Source organism: Acanthochromis polyacanthus, chromosome 16 (assembly GCF_021347895.1).
Source record: "Acanthochromis polyacanthus isolate Apoly-LR-REF ecotype Palm Island chromosome 16, KAUST_Apoly_ChrSc, whole genome shotgun sequence".
Lineage (NCBI taxonomy): Eukaryota > Metazoa > Chordata > Actinopteri > Pomacentridae > Acanthochromis > Acanthochromis polyacanthus.
The window spans coordinates 15,185,556-15,209,086 of NC_067128.1; the positions used below are offsets into that span (position 1 = coordinate 15,185,556).

The 23,531-nt window shown below is 38.7% G+C and overlaps 1 protein-coding gene across 3 annotated transcripts in view; it reads left to right on the top strand.

Annotated features, from left to right (window-relative positions):
* cnksr3 (cnksr family member 3) overlaps nucleotides 1-23,531 on the top strand; it is a 70,046-nt gene that overhangs the window by 36,658 nt on the left and 9,857 nt on the right. The window contains exons 2-8 of one of the 3 annotated variants that reach the window (XM_022194784.2): nucleotides 4,739-4,902; nucleotides 11,200-11,402; nucleotides 15,383-15,470; nucleotides 19,489-19,530; nucleotides 22,005-22,124; nucleotides 22,484-22,543; nucleotides 22,726-22,794. In XM_022194784.2, coding sequence (XP_022050476.1) covers nucleotides 4,739-4,902; nucleotides 11,200-11,402; nucleotides 15,383-15,470; nucleotides 19,489-19,530; nucleotides 22,005-22,124; nucleotides 22,484-22,543; nucleotides 22,726-22,794 — 746 coding nt within the window. The remainder of the gene's footprint in view (nucleotides 1-4,738; nucleotides 4,903-11,199; nucleotides 11,403-15,382; nucleotides 15,471-19,488; nucleotides 19,531-22,004; nucleotides 22,125-22,483; nucleotides 22,544-22,725; nucleotides 22,795-23,531) is intronic. The other 2 variants (XM_051960645.1, XM_051960644.1) reach the window with 2 other exon arrangements.

The window sequence follows — 23,531 nt, forward strand, 5'->3', positions numbered from 1 at the left end:
GGTGACCTACATAATATACAGGTGGTTGTAATGTGGCTGATCGATGCATGTCCGCAGTAGAAATCAATGTCTTTGGAGCTGAGTACTGCTGACAGAGTAAGAACGTAAGAAAGTGCTGAGATGGAATGTAGTTCAGTAAAGCTCACTTTGTAATCAGGATGTACATTTGGGATCTTTAACTGAGTAAAGTGGAGTAGTGCAGTGAGTATCTGCTGCCAGCATCAGGATATCCATCGACCTTCATCTCATCTGTCCGGAGAGTCAGTCCTCATAAAATGATCCAAAGAGTCCAAACCTGCAATATGTCTATTACATCCATCCATCCATTTTCTATACACCGCTTCATCCTCACTAGGGTCGCGGGGGGTGCTGGAGCCTTGTCTATTACATGACAAGTCTATATTCTTCAGATAAATCTAAAACGTGATGAAAATTTGACAGTGATGGGATAAGTTAATGCACACAGCAGATCTCCTTGTTTCAACTTTGTGTGGGATCTTTTTTTTTTTTTTTTTTTTTTTTTTTAGCAGAAAATAATTTTTAAATTCGAGAATGTGATCTCACCTTACTCTGAGATTGGGGACTCTTTAAATTGAATTAAGTGAAGATGACAATAGGACAGAAACAACGTAAAATAAACTGCAACAGATGATGGTACGAGTATGAAGTCTATTTAAAATATTTTTCTCTTCATACCATCCTAAAATTGCATGACTAGAAGGTGGATTATTTTTGAAAACAGCTGCAGCTCGTGGTGTTGCATTATTTATGCTGCTTGAGAAGCATCTCTGGAGCCAAAAACACTAACCACTATACGGCAGCATTTCAAGAGTAGTGATCCCGCTCCATCCTCACCATCTGCCAGAAGTTTCCGAAAGTTTGGGTGGAGTGCCAAACCAGACAATGCAAAGCTCGAGACGTGGAATGAGAAAAATGTCTGAGCAGCCACATATATTAATGACATTTTATTTCTCATGAGAACATTGGATCCAGCACTGAATGTTGGCACTGTGCTTTTTATTCTTAAATTTAGTTTAATTTAGCCTTATTCAGCTGTGTAAATTATGCCTTAGTCTTCTCATGATATTTTAAACCAAAGCTGACAACCGATCCACCTATGGAGATTCCACTCTCTGAAGAATGTCAGGATATGAAGATCTCTCATGATTTGAGCTGACTTTTGAAGCTGATGAAGTTGAACATAAAAACACTCATTTCACTCTCACTGACCAGAATGTTTCTGGTTGTGTTGAAGAAATATCACATGTAAAGGCTCAACAGAAAGCTCTTATTTGCTTGTTAAGAAGATGCTTCTCAGCAGTGTCTTTTCAAGGAAGCTGCCCCGGTGCTGTCATGCATTCACTAGCAGGTGATTTGGCAGTCGCGTGACATTTAGCCGACCCTGCTGTGCAGCGGAGAGATTATCGGCCTGCTCAGGTGCAGTAATGTGATCCAGGCTGTCGCTGACACATTCTGGTGACCACAACTTTTGTCAACTGCTGTCCAACTTCAACAAACGGCAAAAGGAATTTTTTTTGAAGTATGTTCATATATTTGCAATCAAATCTTTAATTATGGAGTTTCAGAAGCATCGCTCTGAGTTCTGAGTGGAGAGTTTGAATATTTTTCAGAAAATTGCCGATATAATGAAAGTTTGTAACTGGGGATCTTGCCTGGAACATTGAGGAGCTGATGATGTTTTCTGATTTTATCACGTTTGTTGCAGCAGCTCAGCTAGAGCACACACCTTAAATGCACATTTAAAATTCCAGATGTTAAAGAAACCCTATGTATGAAATGTGTGTATAATGCCAAACTTCAAATTGGAATTAAAAATTGAATAAAATTATGCCTAGCTATTAAGCTTGTGGCAGTTACAGTTTTATGAAATGTGAGGATTTGGCATTTTTGGGGTGTTCTTGTCACTATCCAATTACGTATTTTTGTGTTTTCATTGTTATTCTACCTGGTCGAGGTAGTGAGGACCAGTGTTTTGCCTTTGCATAACGGGTTTACAGCGTGAAAACAGCCATTACTCTGAGTCCGTCCACCACCTCCACTTAAGTGGTGCTCTGAGAGCTGATTGACTTGACGTCAGGATGTGCATGTGATACATGTGATGTACCTGTCTAGTCCAGCCACTCTGAACCTTAACATCCCTGTAGTACGGGAGTGGCAGAAATCATGCTTAGGAGACTTGGAGATTTTATTTCATGTTCATTTGAAAGATTTTATCAGAATTGTTGCTGTTATATATATCAGCAGTTGATTAACTACTTGTTTAGAGTCTAAGCTGATATAATGTCAAATTTCTTACATCATAGGTCAAATTATGATGTCTATATATAACTGTACTAGAGTCAAAAACAAAAGTTAATCCATTCCTCAGGATGGTTATATTTTAGAGTTTGGAACATGAATAAGTAAATAAACAGCATGTTCACTTTCACAGTGGGTTATTCTTGTGTATCCTGGTGTGAACACAGAGGTCTCACATCAGCAGTTAGTTAAGGAGGAATGTTCCTCCCTGCTGTCAGGCTGAGTGTCGGCCATCTGTCGTGCTGCATGTCCGACCAAAGACAAACAGGAGTCACAGTTTCTGTGGGACCCTTTAATGACCACATGCAGGGGCAGTTGTTTTCTTCTCCACTGTTCACGCCAGCTCAGGCATTTTGTTGGCCACTTGCTGATCCAACTTGTCGCCAAGTGCTTCACATCTGCCATTTGGTGGATGCTTGTATGCTAAAGCTCTGTCAGACTAATGTGTATTATTAGTTTGGGATAACACTGTGGGAGTGCATACAGCTTGTACAAATATTCATTCCTATTTATATTAATTGCATGTTATTGTTAGCTGAAATTTAGTCTTAAAGTCTAGTGTCAGTGAATTCTTAATTTTTATGCTGTTAAACTGACATTTGAGGCCGTTTCATTGTTAAATTGAGTCTGATGTGAAAAAACAAACAAAATGTGAGCAGGTCTGCATTGGACAGTTCTTTTCATCATCAAATAATCTGCAAATTATTTTGATGGCCATTTATTTGAACCGTAAAATGAACATAAATACAAAATGTCAAACAGGGATGTCTTCATGTTAATTGATTTGGCTTAATCATCACTTTAGCACTTTGCACTCAACGCTTATAATTTACTGTAGAAGAAGACAAAGAAAACCGGCAAATATTCAAAATGAGAAATTAGAAGAGTATATTTACAGCATTGCGGTTCTCAACTAATGCTTCCAATTGCCGCACAGCACAGTTAAATGTGATACCAGAAGATGAAACCTTTAATATTGATTAATCTGCTGGCTATTGTTACAATAATTGAAGGATTTTCGATTTTTTTTTTCAAACCATTGGTCAGTTTAAGATAATGAAGTTTATGCCATCCAGTCAAAGCAGGCTACACTTGTACCTCACTGCTGCATTATAAAAACCATGAATGCTCACTAGCCAAGTTTCAGGTTTGAATAATTGATGTACTGAATGAGCTAAATTGCAACATTTCTTTTTTTTTTTTTTACTGTTCCTTATGTGTGCCGTAAAATGTTCAACCTTCTCCCTGTAGATCCTCTAACAGAACACTCACTTCGTATTCTTAAAAAGAAATTAAGAACCATACTTTATAATTTGGATAGCTTTTGTGGATCTTCTTTATTATAAACTTGTATATTCTATTTTCATTTGAGTTTCCCAGAAATGCTTGCGCTGAACATTTTGTGAGCTGCTGTGTGTCAGGACAAGTAAACGGTCCATGATGGCTGATGCTTCCATTGATCCAGCAGTGAGAACTCTTTTATCTCGGCCCCCCCCCGCCACTGCTGTTGTTCCCATAAAGGTCAGAGGTCGTAGTTCAGGGTCGGGCATGAAGTGGCGCCGCTGGAGCTGGCGGAGTCTCACTCAAGGTTGCATGAGGTCATGGGGACTAAAGGGGGCATCCTGCTGGTCCAAGACGGTCCAGATCTTATCTGCTGGTCCTGCAGGATGGTTTGTTAAATTGCAAAAAAGATGTAAACATTGGTGCTGTTTGATGTTAATTGATTGAAGTTGATGGTTGTTGTAGTAAAATTAGACCTGAAACATGGGCTTTATGTCTTTTTCAATGGAGGTTGAAACCCTGTATCAAAATAGAGTTTCTGGCATTCAGTTTTGGCAGATGGATGTTCAAAGTTGAAATTTCACTTTAATATTGGGCAGAAACTGAACTTTTTTCAGAAACTGAACAGTTGATGTTGTTGAATGCACGAGTGTAGGGATCAAATCAGGGCCCTACTGTGTGCAGGACAGTAGGATTATCTGTTGAACCCAAAGGTGAGTTGTGGTGAGGTGGCAGCCCGGTGTGAGCTGCTGGCCGTCACAGTGATGGATCAGTAGGAAGAGTCAATAAGTCGGTGTTGACTCAGCAGTTGTGTTTGCTGTCAAACTTGAATGGATCATAACATAGATGACTTTCACTGAAACTCAGCTGCTGAAAGGAAACTCTGTCTTAGTATTCTTTACTCTGGCATATGTGTGCTACGTGTCATCCTCTTCCTCCAAGAGAAAACAGGTCAAAGTTTTCTCAGTAACTGATGCAAAATGGTCCATTGAATCAAAGAAATGTATTCTGTAAAAATGATTTTGTTGTGTATTCATACATACATTCTATCTACACAAAAAGTAAAATAAAAAACTGCTAAAATATGTGCAGATTTGCTTCATTGTCTCTTTATCTTGCCTCCTTGCCTGTCCATCAGGTCTGGATGAGAGCCTCTATCAGTACATCCCGTCCTTCCAGAGGCAGCAGGTGGACGGAGAGAAGCTGCTCAGGATGTCCCACCAGGAGCTGCTCTCTCTGGGTGTGGCGCGGGTCGGACACCAGGAGCTGGTGCTGGAGGCCGTCGATTTGCTCTGCGCTCTGGTCAGTAGTCACATAACCTACATAGCTTTGGACATGTGAGGCAGCATTATAATGTGGGTCAAGCACTTTAATCTTTTGAATCTTACTGCTGGGTTTGCACCACTGTTACTGACAAGTTAATAGCTTGTTAGGCAGACATAGCATTTTACTGGTGATTGGACACTTAAAGTCACAGACGTATCACAATGTGTGTAAGTGTAAAAAATAAACAGCTGATTTTGTCTGTCCTCTTACTGATCTTTTTCTTCTCACAGTTGCCATAAAGCTTTAAGGGATGCAAGTAGGAAGTTTAATGTTGCCATATTTTAATACTTTCATAGTCACATTTTTAGGCTATATTTGTAAACATTTTGGCAGATTTGCAACTTTTGTAATGTGATAAATGGACTGTCAGAAGTTCCTGTTTGCGGTGTAACCATGGAAATGGTAAACTATCACTGGATCACCTGATAGGGAAAGCTTCCAAATGAGGGTTGTGAGTTTGGTGTCTGCAGCTGTCAAAAGGTCTTTAAATGCATTTAATTCAGTTTCTTTCAAAAGGACTTGAATAGTTTCCCTGTTTGCAATAGACTTTAATAATATACGCCAGTTAATCCTCTATTTACTTTTGTGTGCTGTTGGGACTGTCGGTTGACATTATCAAACACTTTGAAATGTGAATTCAGGAGGCTGTTCTTTGTGTTTTTGTGTCACTGCTTGTTTTTAGATGGCAATCCATTTCCTGCTGCTAATCTCTATCCAAGTCATGTCAATTGATTTATTCTATTAGAAGCAGTTATGGTTGTATACAGTTGGGAAGCACTGATGAAAATGTGATATTGATCTAGTTGTAATTATTTCTGCTCTGTCTTTCTTTGACTGGTATGACTAAAAAATGAATTACATTTTGTCTTGCATGGTATTCAAAAGGCCTCAAGACTTGAATTTGAATTGGAAAACACTGTCTGATGAGGCAAAAATCCTGTTTCTGTTTTATAAGTTAATTTAGGAGCACTGATCCCAGATGGATGGACATGTGTAGATTAAGATATCTCTAAGTTGTGCTGAATCCAACAACTATGAATTTAAATTTGATGCACAAATTGCCATCTCTGACGCAAACTGCAGCAATTTCCCCGAAGGGTTAAGCATTTCATGGTTAAATCACATGTTTTCTGCCACAGTGGTCACAGCTGCACTATGATAAACACTGCAGTGCTTGTTCGTAGTTGCTTTGTCTTAGTTTCAGTCTCCAGTCAAAGACTTTAATGCTGTGTTTGACCCTCTCAGCTAACAGACACTCCGATGATCCCGTCACTAATGAGTTATCATGCCTGATGAAACAGTTTACAGACAAGTAACCTTAGATGACTTGTCTGGAACAGTGCTGACCCACAGTTTTTTCCAGTCCACTACTTGATTTTCATTCATAATTTACTGCTCCTTCGCTGGCGTTTACTCTGCTGATGATGCTCAAGATCCGGCAAACTGTCAAAGCTTTCAGGGTGGGACTCTGGTCTGTTCTCCACGTGCTGAGATGCAGACAGAAGTTATTCTAAGTCCTGCCCAAATTCAGCTGGGTCAAGCATCTTCACACACTGACACAGTTGCAGCGGGTTACAGAAACAATTTAAAGAACAAAAAGGGAGTTTCTCCTTTTCTGTGTGCAGAGAAGCAGTTTGAGATGTTACTGAGCATTACATTGATCTTCAGGGAAATAACAGAATTTAAATGGAAGGATTGTTCATCAGAACCTGCTAACTATTACCTGATACATAAAATATCAAAGAGACTCTGTGTTTTTCTTAAAAGATGAATCACCTTTTGTGTTCATGTGTAGTAGAGCTCTCCCACATCTTTTCCAAATGAGCTAATTTGTTGAATTTGTGTTTCTGGCTGATTAAGTTGTTCAATTACTGTCATGTGCTCTGATAGCAGGGGTTTATAATGGGCCTGACTGATGCCAGAGAATGCGCTGCTGTAAATAAAATGCACTCTATTTAATCCTTATCAGATCTGGCAAAAATGCCTGTGGAGCTGCATTTAATACTTTACTGTGCACTGCAAAAAATGTTGCTAAGGTTTATTGAAGAAAATAGATTTATTATTCAGTAGAAGTTATTTGTCCTTATACTTACTTTTGTCATTCATCAAACTGAAATGAAATCATCCTGAAACTCACTCGTCATTTTTCTCAAAGCTGAATCACAGTTTGTTTTAATTCAGTGTCATGAACCCTCTACGACACGAAACTCAAGCAACAAAAGGCTTAAATTAGTCTTTCCCAAACTGTCTCCTCTGTTTAGTTTTAAGTCATTAAAAACCTGAACAGCCACCATCCCCTTACCCTGGCACTGATAAAATATGGTTTTAAAGGTTGAACATTGAAACCAGCCTACTGTGACATTAAAAAATGTTTTTTTCCACCGAGAAACTTCTTGTTTGGACCAGTTAAAGTTTTGGAGCCCAGACAGAGCCTCTCAGTCAGCTGTTTATGAGCCCCAACTGTCTGTGTCACAGAGAAAAGGAGGATTTACAGTTCGTGCTGAGGTTTAGTGGTGTGACTGAACTGAATGGGATCCAGCAGCCTTTTTCAATGGAGACTGACACTCTGCTGTCCCGCCTGACAAACAGTGAAAACAAAAGCTATAAAAGCTACCGCTATACTACCGCTGTTTACAGTCATGGTGTTGAAGCCTGGTAAATTATTTATTCTTGTATCGACTGTATCGTCTTCACTTTAGGGTAGTTAAAGTCAAATCATCTGATAACATAATGACAATTATTGCAGGATGATTAACATATCTTTTAAGATATGTTTTAAATGCCCAGAGGATTATAGACTTCAGATATCAGCAAAAATTGGTTTGGAAGCATGTAATTAATGGCCAGGATTTTTATTGACAAATATTTATTTAAGTCCATGAAGTGGATTTTTTTCTTCACTGTGAGATTTGCTAAAAACTGTCAAACCATTAATCATTAAATAAAACGTGTAATGGTAGAAGATAAGTTTGTCTACGATATGATCCGGCTTGTTGGAAATGAAATGGTGACATTATCTTGAAGTAACGCAGATCAGCTTCAGCCAGCTGTACTCTTCGTGGACGTGTAGGTGGAGAGAGAAGCAGCCGAATGCACTTATGATTTACCACATCGTCTGTCGATTGTTGATTTTAAATTTGGAGCATCAGTGATAGATTGTAGTACTTCTTTCAAAGACTTCAGTATTTGACCACTTTAATGCATCAGAGGCATCATTTCTGTATTTGAACCTCTGTCTGTGCCGTCTAAATGTGATTGTCAAACAAACAAACACAATTTTTGTTTCATGTTTTGTACAGACACTGAAAAATATCAACAACCTCGTCGATGTCAGCCTTTAAAAACTTAAATATCAGCCCAAAATGAACATTGAAAGGCAAATAATCTATGTCAGGCTTCAACTTTACCATTTTTCTTTAAGATAAGACAAAAAATAAATAAATACGGGGTGTTTTTACATCTAAGTTGTAGTAGGTTTGCACAGTGAATGTAAATAGGAATAAACAATAATATGTCATAGTATGTTATTCCACCACAAGAGAGATCTGATCTTCTCTGCAATAAGGTGGAAAAATATCTGCATCTATCAGTATCAGCAGTTGGCCAAAATGATATTGGCATATCATATATCAGACATCCAATATGATTCATCTTTGATAATTAGTTGTGAATATTTATAAATGTCTTTGAGAGGAAGTTTTCATTTTCTCTTCACTTTCTGCTCATATGATGCTCTCTTTTTTTCTCTCTCTCTTCAGATTTAAACCTTTATGTTCTTAAATAAATTTTAATAGGAATACTCATTCACCAAAACAGAACAGCGTCCCACCTGTATCCTTCCCTTCCCTGAAACAAACCAAGCAGGGTTGTGATCCGAGCGCACATCAGCGGTGGCTCGAGCATTTTAGGGAGCGATTTCCTGTAACACTGAATTGAAGGTCAAGTGATGTGTTGTGGATATTTTTTGCAGCATGAGGCACTGCTTGCTGGTCTCTGGTGTGGAGCAGGAAACAGATGTGACCCCTCCCACCTGTCAGAAAGACCCCCACCCTTCCCCAGACGCCAACACACACACGCACACTGTACAGCCTGCAGAGGAAGAGCCACTGCAGCTTTGTTCCAGCAGTTACTGTTGCGCTGTCAGATGATGAATTTTCCATTAGAGGCTTATTCAGCAGAACACGACAGACTTTCTCTGTTCTCACTTCAACTTTCCAAACACTTGGCAAGTTTATTATTAGTACACTTACAGTCTGAGAACATTAAGTAGCCACAACTGCATACTGTAAATATTCGGTAACCCTCTGAATACACAGTTTTCTGAGAGCCTTGGTGTTGTTTTTGCTGCCACAGAGGTGAAATAAATACACAATGTTGTCTCTTTGCCAGTGCTTTGCAAAAGCATGTTAATAGGTGGCTATTCACTGCCAGAACTGTGAGCACAAATGCGTGCAGGAAGAGCACCGTAATCAACTCTTTTAGCCTTGTTGTTTCCATTGTGGTGCAGGATCTGACAGGTTCAACCGTGATGTTAACTGTGACTGCACATAAAAAACAAGTTGTAGTTATGTGATGTAAGTTCAGTTCTGTGAGCTTGTGTGGAACAGAACAGTGCTGGGTTTGCTCTGTCAACCTACATGGTGACTTTTACCTTCTAGAGGAGATTTTTAGTCAACATTGAGAGGGTGGAAAAATGGTGCTTGTTGTCTTCTTCAGCTTTAACCTATCAGCACTGAGATAAACACAGCAGTGTCTCAGAGGTACCTACATATTTCTCTTCTAAAATCAGCCCTAAATGAGGCTCTACAGGTTTTGTTCTTGCAGTCGGAACATGCAGAAAAACAGGCGCTTTGAAATCTGTGAAATTTTAACAGCATTTTTCACAAATTTCTGACATCAGGAAAATGATTGTTGCAGGATAAAAACTTACATTAACTGCAGCCCTACAGAGAATGATGCCAAATTCCTTGTTTTTATTTCAGCATTTACTTAAATAGATAAACAGATCAATGGCGAGGATTGTTTTAGACTCTCTTTGCGATCACTAAAGAGTACTCGTTAAAAAACAAATGGTTCTATTAATTACAGTATTTTCCCAATTTCACAGTACAGAAGGTTTTTTGTGGTTATTTGTATCTGTGATGGATCAAAGTATTGCACACTGCCCGTTTTACTCAGGCAAAGCCCAACTTTATCTTGAGTGTTCTGCTGATTGACATATATCTATCTTCTGCTTGCAGGGTGAGATCATGTTCCTCTTTGCCATGATTTCAAAGTTTTATCTGAAACGTTTGATCGGGTGTCCTGGATTTGATAAGGAGGAAATATATGTTGTTATGGTTCAGTCCAACAGCAGGTGAAATGTCCGTGTAGATGTTTTGGTTGGCTCTGAGCTTCATCACGCCTCAAACATCTGAGCTGCCGTAGGCAAGCTAGCATGATCACACTGACAGACAATAAATTACAGATCCTGTTCAGATCTGTGGAGGCTTGATAAAATACGAATTTTACCATTTAGTTTGGAAATTTTCTAGAAAAAAATTTAATGTCTTAACTGATAGGTGAACAATGATGAGTAGATCTTTAATAAAACACCAGTTGTTGTAATTACAGCAGCTTCTATCTTACACATGATTTTCATTTTTGTTTATTTGTCCCCATGGTAATCATAGTAAGAGTCACTATAAACTTTCATTCATGTATATTGATCATGCAGCTAATTGTCATCCATGTTAACTGTGAGCTCACCTGCTAACTTTCGGTTTGTGTTTAGTTTGAGTGGAGCTGACATGTGGAATATTCTTTAAGTCAGATCATCGCTATGGTGACTGGTTTGTAGGAATGTGCGTGGGTTTTTTTTGTGTTTTCATCAGGGGGGCAGGGTGTGTGTGTGGTCAAGGGTCATGGGAATCTGTAAATTCTCTCCCATCATGCCTAATTCCTTTGATAAGTCTTCTAAAGTTAAGTGGAGAATTGTAAAATCTCTGGCATTTATCAGGCAACGAAAGTCTGAGGAAATAAAGTTTGAGTTGCATTGTATGAAATGAGGTATGTAGCGTTTTTGGAGCCTAACCTGCAGCTTTGTACCATAATGAATTGCCGTTGTGCCAATTTAAGAGTGTATTGTGATTTCAGATTTCTAAGTTGAATGAATGAAATCGATGAGAATGATAATCACTCTCATCAGGTAAATTAGTGTTCAGGAACACTTAACCACTGACTTAAGAAAGAACTGTGTTGTGATGAAGTCTTTAATATGTGACCTTTAACTAGAACTATGGTGTGGAGTCGGACAACCTGAAAACTCTGGTGGGGAAGATGAGAGTGGCGCACCACCACCTTAGCAGCGCCGTGTCACAGCGCAGGAAAAACCCGGCCTACCACAGCAAGAACTCCCACCAGCCCACCAACGAGTTCCTGACCGCTGTCGTCGAGCTGATCGGAGCCGCCAAGAGTCTGCTGGCCTGGCTGGACAGGTAGTAGATCATAAATTTATTGAATATATCGGCCTACAGTTACTACTGTGTATATATACAGATGCTAAATTAATCAATGGTGCTGAGTAAATGAGTATTGATTATGAGTTTAATATTTCTATGTGCTGAGTGGCACAAAAATGTGTAATGTAGTTTTTCTAAATTGCAGGATTCTTTTGTGATGTAGTCACGTCTGAATGACTCAACGCTAATCAAATATGGCTTTTTTCAAATCACTTTCTAATATGCAGGGCTGCGATCCCAACCTCTAACAACACTGAATTGGCTTCATCTATGATACATGTATAGATAAATCTCATCTGTGCAGGTGTTCAAGCTGAGTAGCTTTTCAAACCTGAAAAGCTAATAAAAGAAAAGATTTTGCTACACCATTAGGCCGTTGTTTAAAATACACGGTTTGATATTTTCAGCTCATGCTCTTTTTTATTTATTTATCTTTTGTGCATTTTGACATTTTTTCATTCAGTTTCAGTCACATCACAGAATTTCCTACAAGTTGATGGGGTTAAATCATTCTATTTCATCTGAATAAGCACACAGATTCACACACCATACTCTAAATAATCTTTTAGCTGCTTGCAATCTTCAAGGTAAAGATGTAATTTCACTTTTATTAAATGTGTCACTCAATTTGTGAACGAATATGTGATGCAGGCTAGTGCATGCTCCTTTGTGTTTGTTTCTAGGCTGGCATTCAACTCACACTAATCCCCTATTTTGATTAAATTTAATGTTGCCTAAGTAGATGACTTAGATTGAGAAATTATTAAAGGTATAGTTCAACATGTCATTGAATATTTATTAGTACTTGTAGTTTATCATACTTTAGTTTCATACACAAACTGGAGACACACTAAAGGTTGCATAATCTTTGGAGATCACCTGTTAAGTAATTATGTCTTGTTTGTTTTATTTGTTGTTTACACTTGAAAATCACATAGACTTTATCACCTAATCCTTGAGAAGAAAGCTAAAAAGTGCATTTTTAAAAAATGTCAGACTGTTCTCTTAATGCCTCCAGTGTGTTGTCACCAGAGCTGGCTGACATATGAAACACAATAAATGCCTGTTGGCTTAATAGTGTTTACTAAACAGAAGGGCTTACAGTTAAAGTGACATTGGAAATTTAACAAGAAGTGTTTGGTCATCCTTGTGATTAAGCTATGAGAGAACGTTTTCTTGTGCCTTCTTGTATCTGAGCAATGATTTTGCATTCTACACTGACAGTCATTAAAAACTTTGAGACCATATTTTTCAACATCATTTTTATTTTGAAGCCCGAAACTGGATTTTCTTCATATGAATCATTTGTTTAGCATATTGGCATACAGAAACAAAAATCTAAAGTTTCAAGAATGATTTCAAAATAAAGAATTTCGCAAAAGAAAACAGCACCTGCCAAACACAAAGTCACAACAGTCAATACCGAGTATGGCCTCCATTTGCTTCGATGCAGGCAGCAATCCGTCGGCGCATGCTTTGGACCAGGCTTCTGATTGTGGGTTGGGAACAGCCCATACGCCTGGCTACATCACTGTAGCTCAAACCGGCCTCCACCATACCCAGTGCCCGGAGACGTTGTTCATGTGATAGACGCGGCATGATGCTGTTCACTGGACTAACAATGGTGGCCTTTTTGGGCCTTTATATAGGCCTTCAAAACCATTCTCAAAATGTGCAGATACTCACTGAGTATTGCTTGGTGTGTATTTGGTTCACTTTTGCAAAGTGACCAACCCATGTGCAATGAATCATGACAAAATGACAACTCATCATTATCTCAACTACCAGGGCACTAGATCATCAGTAAATCCACAATGAATAATTACAACCCCCCTACAAGTAGAATTCTGCGTACATTTCTACCTCAAAGTTTCTATTGACTGTCAGTATACATTCATGACAAACTGAAGGAATCCTAGAAAAGGTACTGCGTTGTTGTGTGTGAGTCTGTTTTAGGGGCCGAACAGGTGCATTTTTTTCCTGAAATCTGACAGTGTCCACTGAGTAAAATTAGGGGCTTTGGATGGTTATTGTTATTTGACACTTTACAAGGTCACATTCTGTAGAGTACAAGACCTGTGTGATTTGAATGACTGTCTGACGGGGTTTTATGGTTCACTTAGTGTGTAAGAGCAATGGCCGAATTAACCTCCTCAGAGGCCCCACGTAAAAGCATGTCACTTTCCTCAGTCAGCCAGAAAACCACCAGTTAAGCTAAAATGATAAGTTGATTGGTTGATTAGTCCGGTCCAGTAATAGATAGTAATTTGACAACAGTTTGGACATCTGATTAATTTTTCTGATCATTTTGAAGTAAAAATGTTACCTCTGTGATAACAGTTAGTCAGATGTGAATACGGGTTAGTTTCCTGGCTCCTGTGCTGGAAAAGACTAACTGCTTCATATTTACTGACATTTTATAGACTGATATCAATATTTTATTCAAGAAAATTGTTGCAAATAATAATGAAAACAGCTATTGTTTGTAGACTTACAGTTCTCCAATGACAAAAAAAAAATCTATGATTTAACATTTTTTGTTTGGGTTAATTATTTGAAGTACATGAAGAATTGAAGTCATTTGAGAAAACTAACTTTGCAAAAAATATAAAGTATTATAAAGTTCTCAAAACTAGACTTTGACAGTTTCTGACCACAAGATGGATGGTGCCACAATATTGTACATAAGTGATGCACGTTTCCATCAAATTTGCAGTTACTCAGAATATGTACATCCAAATTATACTGAGTAACCCTCTGGTAGTGTCCCACTCTTTCTGGTTGGTAATTCTGATGTAAGATACAAACTAGACAGTGAGCATTGGGTGAGAGAGAGGTATTAGTACTATTTATCGTTGACGTGTGGCGTCTGTCAGCTGTCAGTGTCACTCTCCTTCTCTCTTTGCTGTTCAACTCCTTTAGCTTTTTCTCAGCTTGTATCAGCTTGAAGAACATTCCAGCTTCACTGCAGCTGTTACACACAAACACTGACAAGTTACTACACTGATGCCCAGAACACACCTGATGAGTGTCAGACCCAGAAACACCTGGTGTCGGGGTCAGGGACATTTTATTGAATATACAACCAGTGTTGAAACCATTTACCACATCCAAATCATTTTAAATCTCATTATATTTATATTCAGATTTGGCAATGAGTAAAGAATTTGTCAGCAGTTTGGACAATATGTGATTCATGAGCTTTCGTTTTTGATTAGAATGAAAGTTTAACCACAGCAACCAGACAATGCAACTGACACGACTGGCTGGTTATTTCACCGGAAAAGTCCCGTCAATCACACAGTCCAGTCACCTTCATACAACAACCAACAAGTTTCATTTTCATTTATTTGCTGCAATGATATTATGGTAAATGGCCTGACCTTATACAACATCCTTGTTCCATAAATGCCTGAATGTAGTCTAAGCTGTCCTTTAGATTTGTCACTGCAACAGATGAAAGCAGTGGTCAGCGTGGTTATAATAAGACACCTGTCTATAGTTTTGATTCTACTGGAGAGAAAAACATGTGCTTTCTGTGTTTTGGTAGTGTCAAATGTATTCATCTATTTTTGATGCTGTTAACCAGAATAATAAAGATAAAGCAGTGAGATTTTTTTGGTGCCTAATTTTTTTTTTTTAATGTAAAAACTGTTCAACCAGCAGGAAAATAACCCTGTGTAGCTTTAATACACTGTGAGTATCATGAGAAGTTTACCAAATATGAATGTGTAACACATTTATTGAGGTTAAATAAATGGCAGGCTGCATTGTACTCTTGAAACTGGGTGTTAAAGAGTTTTATTATTCAAACAGTTTTTTGTTAGCCTCGGAGCGTTGTGAATCCGGCTCCTATGACCACACCCTGCGAACTCAGACAGCACTGACAAGATTCATGGGTTTACTACAGATCATTCCGCTGTAACATTAAGAATAATTTTACTTTCTTTTCTCAGGACTCCTCTGACGACTGCCAATGACTTCACCTCTACCAAAAGCCAAATCATCCAACTGTGTCTGGAGCTCACCTCCACCGTGCAGAAGGTCAGTGACACTCAGATGTCACTCTGTTACTGGGAATTCCTTTGAACCTGCCAGGTCAACTGCTGGAAACATGATTTCTTTATGAGTCTCTGACAGTGAAAGGAAATCTAAGAAATTTTCCACGTGAAGCTGCTTCTATTAAAGTAGCGCAGAAAGAGAGAGAGGTCATGAACCGAAGTCTATCAGGACTGTTTATTTTCTGCTTTTGATGATGATGATGATCATGAAGATACACCAGATAACTTATGTTTACATCTACAAAGTCCTTTTGCTGATGAATCTCTTCTAAATATCTGAAAAACAAGAACAGAAGAGTTTGGAAACTTTGTACTTTGAAAGCTTTGAGATTGCTAGTAGGAATTTAGTGAAAGCACAAGATGCCCAACAGGGACAGAACTACTTCAAAGACGGTTGGAAAAGTCAAATAATGTTCAGGCCATCATTGTTGTTGTAGGTTCTTTTTGTTTTTGCATCTTACAGTTTAATCTCTTTAATATAATTTGACCTATTTGCTTGAATCAGTCTGGTGCAGGCATTAACACCCACTCACATCCCATCACCCTCTTACTTTCAGCACACATGTACACGCAAACAGAATCACTGAGGCTGCTGTGAAAAGAAATATCACAGAGAAGAAGCTGTTTGCCTCCTATCAAGGTGCATTTGTTCACTGTGGTTAGAGAAGTGTGCACTAAAAAAGACATCATGCAGAATAGTATCCCAGAGTACTTTGCCTGACAGGTAAACTCATCCTCTCATGTAAAATCAATGCGGTGGGGCGCCTCAGTAGCTCTGTGGATAAAGGCCAATTCATGCCTTGCACGTCTGCCGACCTAAAATTTATGACCGCGCAGGCTTTCCACACTGCAGGCGTGTCAAGTGCGCATGCGTCAGGAAAACAAATGGTGCTTACGATAAACACTTTTTTTGAGGAGAGACTGTCCAAATGGTGATAATTGCACAGACCATCGTAGAGTTTTCACTCAGGCAATCGCCCAAAAAAAATTAGGGAAGCAATGCTACTTTTTGTATAAGGTCAGCAAAATGTACTATCTAGTTTAACTTGGTCAGTAAGCATGTGTTATGCCTTTATCAGTGTGTGTGTTGTGAAATTACCAGTAGCTATACATTTTGTGATGCAGTGGATTGCATTATTATTGTGCATTTCTCCGTGTGCAGTGCACCTGTGTCTGTGCATACACACGTGGACAAAATTGTTGGTACCCCTCAGTTAAAGAAGGAAAAACCCACAATTCTCACTGAAATCACTTGAAACTCACAAAAGTAACAATAAATAAAAATTGATTGAAAATTAAATAATCAAAAACAGCCATCACTTTTGAATTGTTGATTAACATAATTATTTAAAAAAACAAACTAATGAAACAGGCCTGGACAAAAATGATGGTACCTCTATAAAAGATTGAAAACTATTTGACCAGAGTGACATGATTAACTCAGGTGTGTCATTTAATTGACATCACAGGTGTTTCCAAACTCATAATCAGTCAGTCTGCCTATTTAAAGGGAGACAAGTAGTCACCCTGCTGTTTGGTGAAAAGGTGTGTACCACACTGAACATGGACAACAGAAAGCGAAGGAGAGAATTGTCCCAGGACATCCGAAAAAAATGATAGACAAACATCTTAAAGGTAAAGGCTATAAGACCATCTCTAAACAGCTTGAAGTTCCTGTGACAACAGTGGCTCATATTATTCAGAAGTTCAAGACCCACGGGACAGTAGCCAACCTCCCTGGACGTGACCGCAAGAGGAAAACTGATGACAAATTGAAGAGACGGATCGTTGGAATTGTATCCAAAGAGCCCAGAGCAACCTCCAAAGAAATTAAAGGTGAACTCCAAGGCCAAGGTACATCAGTGTCAGATCGCACCATTCGTCGTTGTTTGAGCCAAAGTGGACTTCATGGGAGACGACCAAGGAGGACACCACTGCTGAAAAAACTCATAAAAAAGCCAGACTGGAATTTGCAAAAATGCATGTTGACAAGCCACAAAGCTTCTGGGAGAATGTCCTTTGGACAGATGAGACCAAACTGGAGCTTTTTGGTAAGGCACATCAACTCTATGTTCATAGACTCAAAAACCAAGCATATGAAGAAAAGAACACTGTCCCTACGGTGAAACATGGAGGAGGCTCAGTAATGTTTTGGGGCTGCTTTGCTGCATCTGGCACAGGGTGTCTTGAAAGTGTGCAAGGTACGATGAAATCTGAAGACTATCAAGGCATTCTGGAGAGAAATGTGCTGCCGAGTGTCAGAAAGCTTGGTCTCAGTCGCAGGTCATGGGTCTTCCAACAGGACAACGATCCAAAACACACAGCCAAAAACACCCAAGAATGGCTGAGAGAAAAGCGTTGGACTATTCTAAAGTGGCCTTCTATGAGCCCAGATCTGAATCCCATTGAACATATGTGGAAGGAGCTGAAACATGCCATTTGGAGAAGACACCCATCAAACCTGAGACAACTGGAGCTGTTTGCTCATGAGGAGTGGGCCAAAATACCTGTTGACAGCTGCAGAACGCTCATTGACAAATACAGAAATCGTTTAATTGCAGTGATTGCCTCAAAAGGTTGTGCAACAAAATATTAAGTTATGGGTACCATCATTTTTGTCCAGCCCTATTTCATTAGTTTGTTTTTTTAAATAATTATGTTAATCAACGATTCAAAAGTGATGGCTGATTTTGATTATTTAATTTTCAATAAATTTTTATTTATTGTTACTTTTGTGAGTTTCAAGTGATTTCAGTGAGAATTGTGGGTTTTTCCTTCTTTAACTGAGGGGTACCAACAATTTTGTCCACGTGTGTATAAGCAACTTTATGAGGAGTTCAAAGTTATAGATATTGTTGATTTATCCCCAATTCAAATTCCACTCAAGTACATTTAACTTTTAAAAATGGCTGAATTCTGTTTCTAATCTTTAATAATTTGACTGTGACAGACTCTAAAAAAAAAAGTTACATTTGTATTCACTTGTAAGAAAAGATAAAGGTAAAGCTGTGGCTATGCACTTGGATATTTCTTGTAGTGTGCCGCCTCATTGCATGTGCCTGCAGAGTTTTCTGAGGCGGCACTCGGCTACGTTGTCGTGCAATCATCCTGTCAGCCTGTTTGCAGGGAGCTGTTATTTGTCCGACCACAGGAGGATTCCTCTCAGTGTCTCTGGGAGGCGTTTGCGGTCCCTCCCTCTGGTTTCACTCACATGTAGGCTGTCATTTCTCAAATATTTGTTTTCCCGCTGATTCCTTTCTCTCCTTATTCCTCACCCATCCCATCTGCGTTTACCACACTCACAGTTCTGACTTCTGAACAGGAAAGTTGCCACATTTTATATGAGAGCCTCGGAGTTCTGCTTCCCCTACAAACAAATAAATCACTTGGGAAGCATCTGTTTTATGGAAGAATTATCACTGAAGAGCTTTTTTAAAAAACCCCTACAATTTCCGAAGATACCCAGACACTCTTCTAACCATTTAGACCAAAAAAAATGTGTCTTCTTCATGCTAAATAAAGATACTTCTTCGTAATTCAAACAAATATAGCCAGACAAAGGAGAAATCTTTGAGTTGACTCTATAATTACAAAAAAGTCATATGTTATTCTTTTTTTATTTCAGAAATATTATGGGGGACATCTGGGGGTCACTACAGAGCAGCATTTATGCACATTTCTTTTATCCTCACACTGTGTTTGAACAGTGTTTGCTTGCACAGTCAACAACGTGAAATTGTCTCTGGGGTCAAACAGTTTAACCATGTGACTGTGTTTTCCAAATTTCCACAGATAATTTGCAGCACTGCAAGTCTTATCAGTTGTTTCTGTTGTTATATTATCTCTATTAAAAACAAAGCACAAAATACATGCTTTAAAAGCCAAATGCATGATGTAGAAGTGGCCACCTCGTTTTGTTGACTGATTTTGTCGCCTTTTGCTAAATACGCAGAAGGCAACTTGTGTGACGTCTCCGATTCTGTGTGTCTCTTTAATTGCAGGACTGTACTGTTTATGAGATGGAGGAGAAGATTCTGGAAGTGGTGAGTACTGATTGTCCTTTTTCCTCTGGTTGGGATGCAGGGAGAAGTTAATCAAAAGCACGTGTTCACAGGCACTGAAACACACATTTCCTTTTCCTGGCCAGCACTGAGTGTCGTGTGTGTGTGTTGTGAAGCAGCAGGTTTGTTTATTCAGCTCAGTAGCATCCAGTTCCTCTGTTAGATAACACTTCCTGACTGTTACCATCTTGTTCCCAGAGAACAAAACTGGATGAAGTTCAGTCATTTTCTTTTCTCACCACCAGCTTCAGATGTGACCTCTTGACCTCTAATTCTCCTGTAATGATAACAATTAAGTTTCTAGTTTAGTGGCATAAATCATCACAAAAAGTTAAAGAACATACTAAACTACTAAAAAGGTGCCAAGATTGTGACTTTTTATGCAGTAGCAATGCTGAAAAGTCACATAGAAAATAGGCCCAAAATAGATGCCTCAGAATGGAGTTAAAGAGACTTACAAAGCTGCAAATTTTGGTTTTGAAATTAAGGATAGAAATAGATAGAAGGATAGATGCTTATCATCTATGACAACTGTACTTCTTTGCCATCTTTCATATTTCTGCAGTAAAGATGTTGGGAGACAGTTGTCATGTATTCCCACCATGGCAGCGAAATAGGTTACTGAAGCCTTTAGAAACTCTTACAGGTTAAACTAAGCTAACAAATACTTTTGTATCTGACTGACTCGTGAAGATTCACCATAAGCACACTGATATCACTCTCAAATTTAGCAACATTAAGGCTGCAAATAACCGCTGCTACTGTACTCCAGAGAAGACATTCAAAAAGAATATTAAATGTTGTCAACATGACATTTAGTCCTCAAATATAAGATGACCCCCCCATTTATTCAAACAAAATTTCCAGAAAAAAACTCTTTCGTTCATCCAAGTCAAAACAGCATTTCCTTTCTTCCTGAGAATTACATTCGAAAACTGATATCACTCCAATAACCTGACAGTATCAGACAGATGGCAAAGACTACAGAAAATCACTAGCCAAAATATAATCCAATACATCAGCCTGCAGATTGAAGTTTTTAGTTTTACATTTTTGTACGAATTAAACAAATTGGATTTCGATGTAGTAAGGCTGATTCCTCCTTTTTTCTGTTTTTATGGTATCCTCAGCTTACTATAGCTTCACATTGAGGGTTTAGTATCAACTGCTCTTGTTTGAAAAATGAAGCTCAAGTGCTTCCCAAAAGATCGTATTCCATCGTATTTAATTAACCTGTTGACTTAGTGTAACCTGAATATGCACTGTGTAACGTTTTTATACAGAAAACACAGAAACAGCATATAAATGTTGATAGATATTCCAACAGTCTGTTTCAGACGAGGAATCAGGAGGAACGTAGATTTATTTCAGTGGCTGTGCCGACCAGTAGCTCTGTAATAGTTCTTCCATTTCACATAATCGCAAAAAAATACAAATCTTCAGCGTTCTGATTGCTCTCCATCCCAGAGATCGGCCTGTCATTTATAAACTGCTGTCAACATTAAAACTCACCAAAATTAACAAAGCAATTCAAAAGCAAGGCAGAGCAAAATAGGAGGAACTGGATCAATGAACTCTCCACAGGAGCATGTTTTTCTGCTTTACTTGTAATTTCCTGCTGGTTTGTGTTTTCCTGATCACGTCCCTGCTTCCCATGATTCCAGAGCCGGTGCTGCGCTTCAGGGCTGGATGTCTAGTCAGTGTAATGATAATATGAGCCTGTGTTGACTTTGTGGAGACCTCAGGCTCCTGCAGGACCGTCGTCTGTCGTACAACAAAACCAACACCTTCACCACCATATTCAGACCTTCTATGTGATGCCTTTCCATCTTGCATTAGTTCTATTGTTTTCTTTTCCTTTTCCACTGACAGGTCAGAGGTCGGGGTCAGACGGCTTTAGTTCTGCCACAGCAGGCAGCAGTGCCATTTTAGAGCATTTTAGAGTCCTCATGGGAGAAATAAACTGCCACAAAACCACCATGCTGCCAATGAGTTGTGCTCTTAAATATATCATTCCTACAGAAGTTTTCAGTTTCAAATCTGACTCTGACTTTTGAAAAGGCTCCCTGAGGCTGTGAAGCTTTCTCAGTGTACAAATATAACCTTATATAACACTATTGATACCACCGCTTCATGTGACAGCAGTTAAACCTGTTTGATGAGTTTTACTCAAGTTATTTCATAGTTTTTTGCCACATATGGATGCAACTAAAGCATGATTCTATTTATAATTAATGTGTGGATTATTTTGATAGTGTTTTAATGCAAAATTTACTGTAAAATAGGGTTAAAAAGAATGGCAAAACCTCATATTTAAGAACACGGAATGATCAAATGATTGGTATTTCTTTAACTAACCATTGCAAAACCTAACCTTATTATATTTTGGTAATAAACAGGCTGTCTTAATGAAACAGCTACTCGTTAATTTTTATTTTTCTGGTGATGTGTTTCAGTCACAAGCTCTGAACGCCATCTGCGAGAAGACAGTCCAGGCGACGTCTGACCCCTCCAAAAGCGAGATGGCCTGTCTGGAGGAGGTCCACATCACCAACATCAAACCTGGAGAGGGACTGGTGAGCTCCGAAACAAGATGAAACAGCACAGAATAAAAGACAAAATACAAATACATGACAGACATCGACATGTTAGACCATATCAGCAGGACACCACTGTCAGATAAGTATCAAGTGCTGCAAAAAGAAAACCCACAATTTAACCCGACGTCCCCAGAATAACACTAACAGGTATTTTAGTGTTGCACCATGAGCCTCAATCAGTCAGAAACAGAAACAGATGTATATCCAAAAAGGAAAACCCCAAATCTAGCACTGCAGCAAGGAATTATAGAGGAACCACATGAAGTGCATTTATGTAGGAGATTCATATATACATTCTCAAACACAGACTCCTTAAATTCTGTTTTATTTTCCAGGGGATTTACATCAAATCCACCTACGACGGGCTTCATGTCATCACAGGAACAACGGAGAATGTGAGTGTGCTGGTTCTTTAGCACAATGCTGTTTTTAGACGTTTATTCTGGGTTTAGTGATGTACATTTTCCAGTGTATTTTGTGTGTATCAGAGTGGGAATCTGACGTGTCTTGTTTGTTGGCTCTCCAGTTTCCAGTCTGAGGCTCTAATAAACACTGTGATTCTCTGTCTGCCACTCAGTCTCCTGCAGATAAAACTCAGAGGATTCACGCTGGAGATGAAGTCGTTCAGGTCAACAAACAGACAGTGGTGAGTGAGGAGTTCACCTTTTAAAGGAAGGAGTTGTTCAGTATTTTTGGGAATGGCCTTAGTTGTGTAAGTGTGCAGAGACTTAGATTTGAGAGAACTTTGGTCATTTTTATGTCTATGTAGAGCGTTGCCAGGAGACTGTTAGCTTTACTTAGCATAAAATGTAAGCAGCTAACATTTTTCTGTGACCAAATATTACTTCTACCACTTCTAAAGCTAATTAACATGTTATAACACCCGTGTTTTACTTTTTCACCTGTACAAAAAATGCATGAACAATATAAAGTATAAAAACAGCATTGGTGGCCTTTTTTTGGAGGTGGGTGGTGGTGGGATTTTCCAGTATGTGCAGGATTTAGCAGTCATTGCCCTGAATAATTTTCACCTCGTCAATTTGACTCTGAAGATCTAAACGATACATGACTGATTAATATGCCAGCTTCAGGGGTGTTGTTTTACAGACTTTTTATTTTTTAATTTTCAGACAGAGCAAGAAGTTTCTGGCTGCAGCTCCCAGTTTCCCGAAATGCTATACTGTTCCTTGAAATATATTTCACTGTTTGAGTTTTAATCTGATTTGTGTGCATGAGATTTTTTATTGGACATATAATGAATTCAGTATCTGTTTCACAACAACTACAACTGTAGTTATCAACCTTCTGAACCTCAAAACATGCCTGCAAGTTTTTGAAGCAAGTTATCTTTAAAAAAAATTCAAAAATTACACCACTTATCAG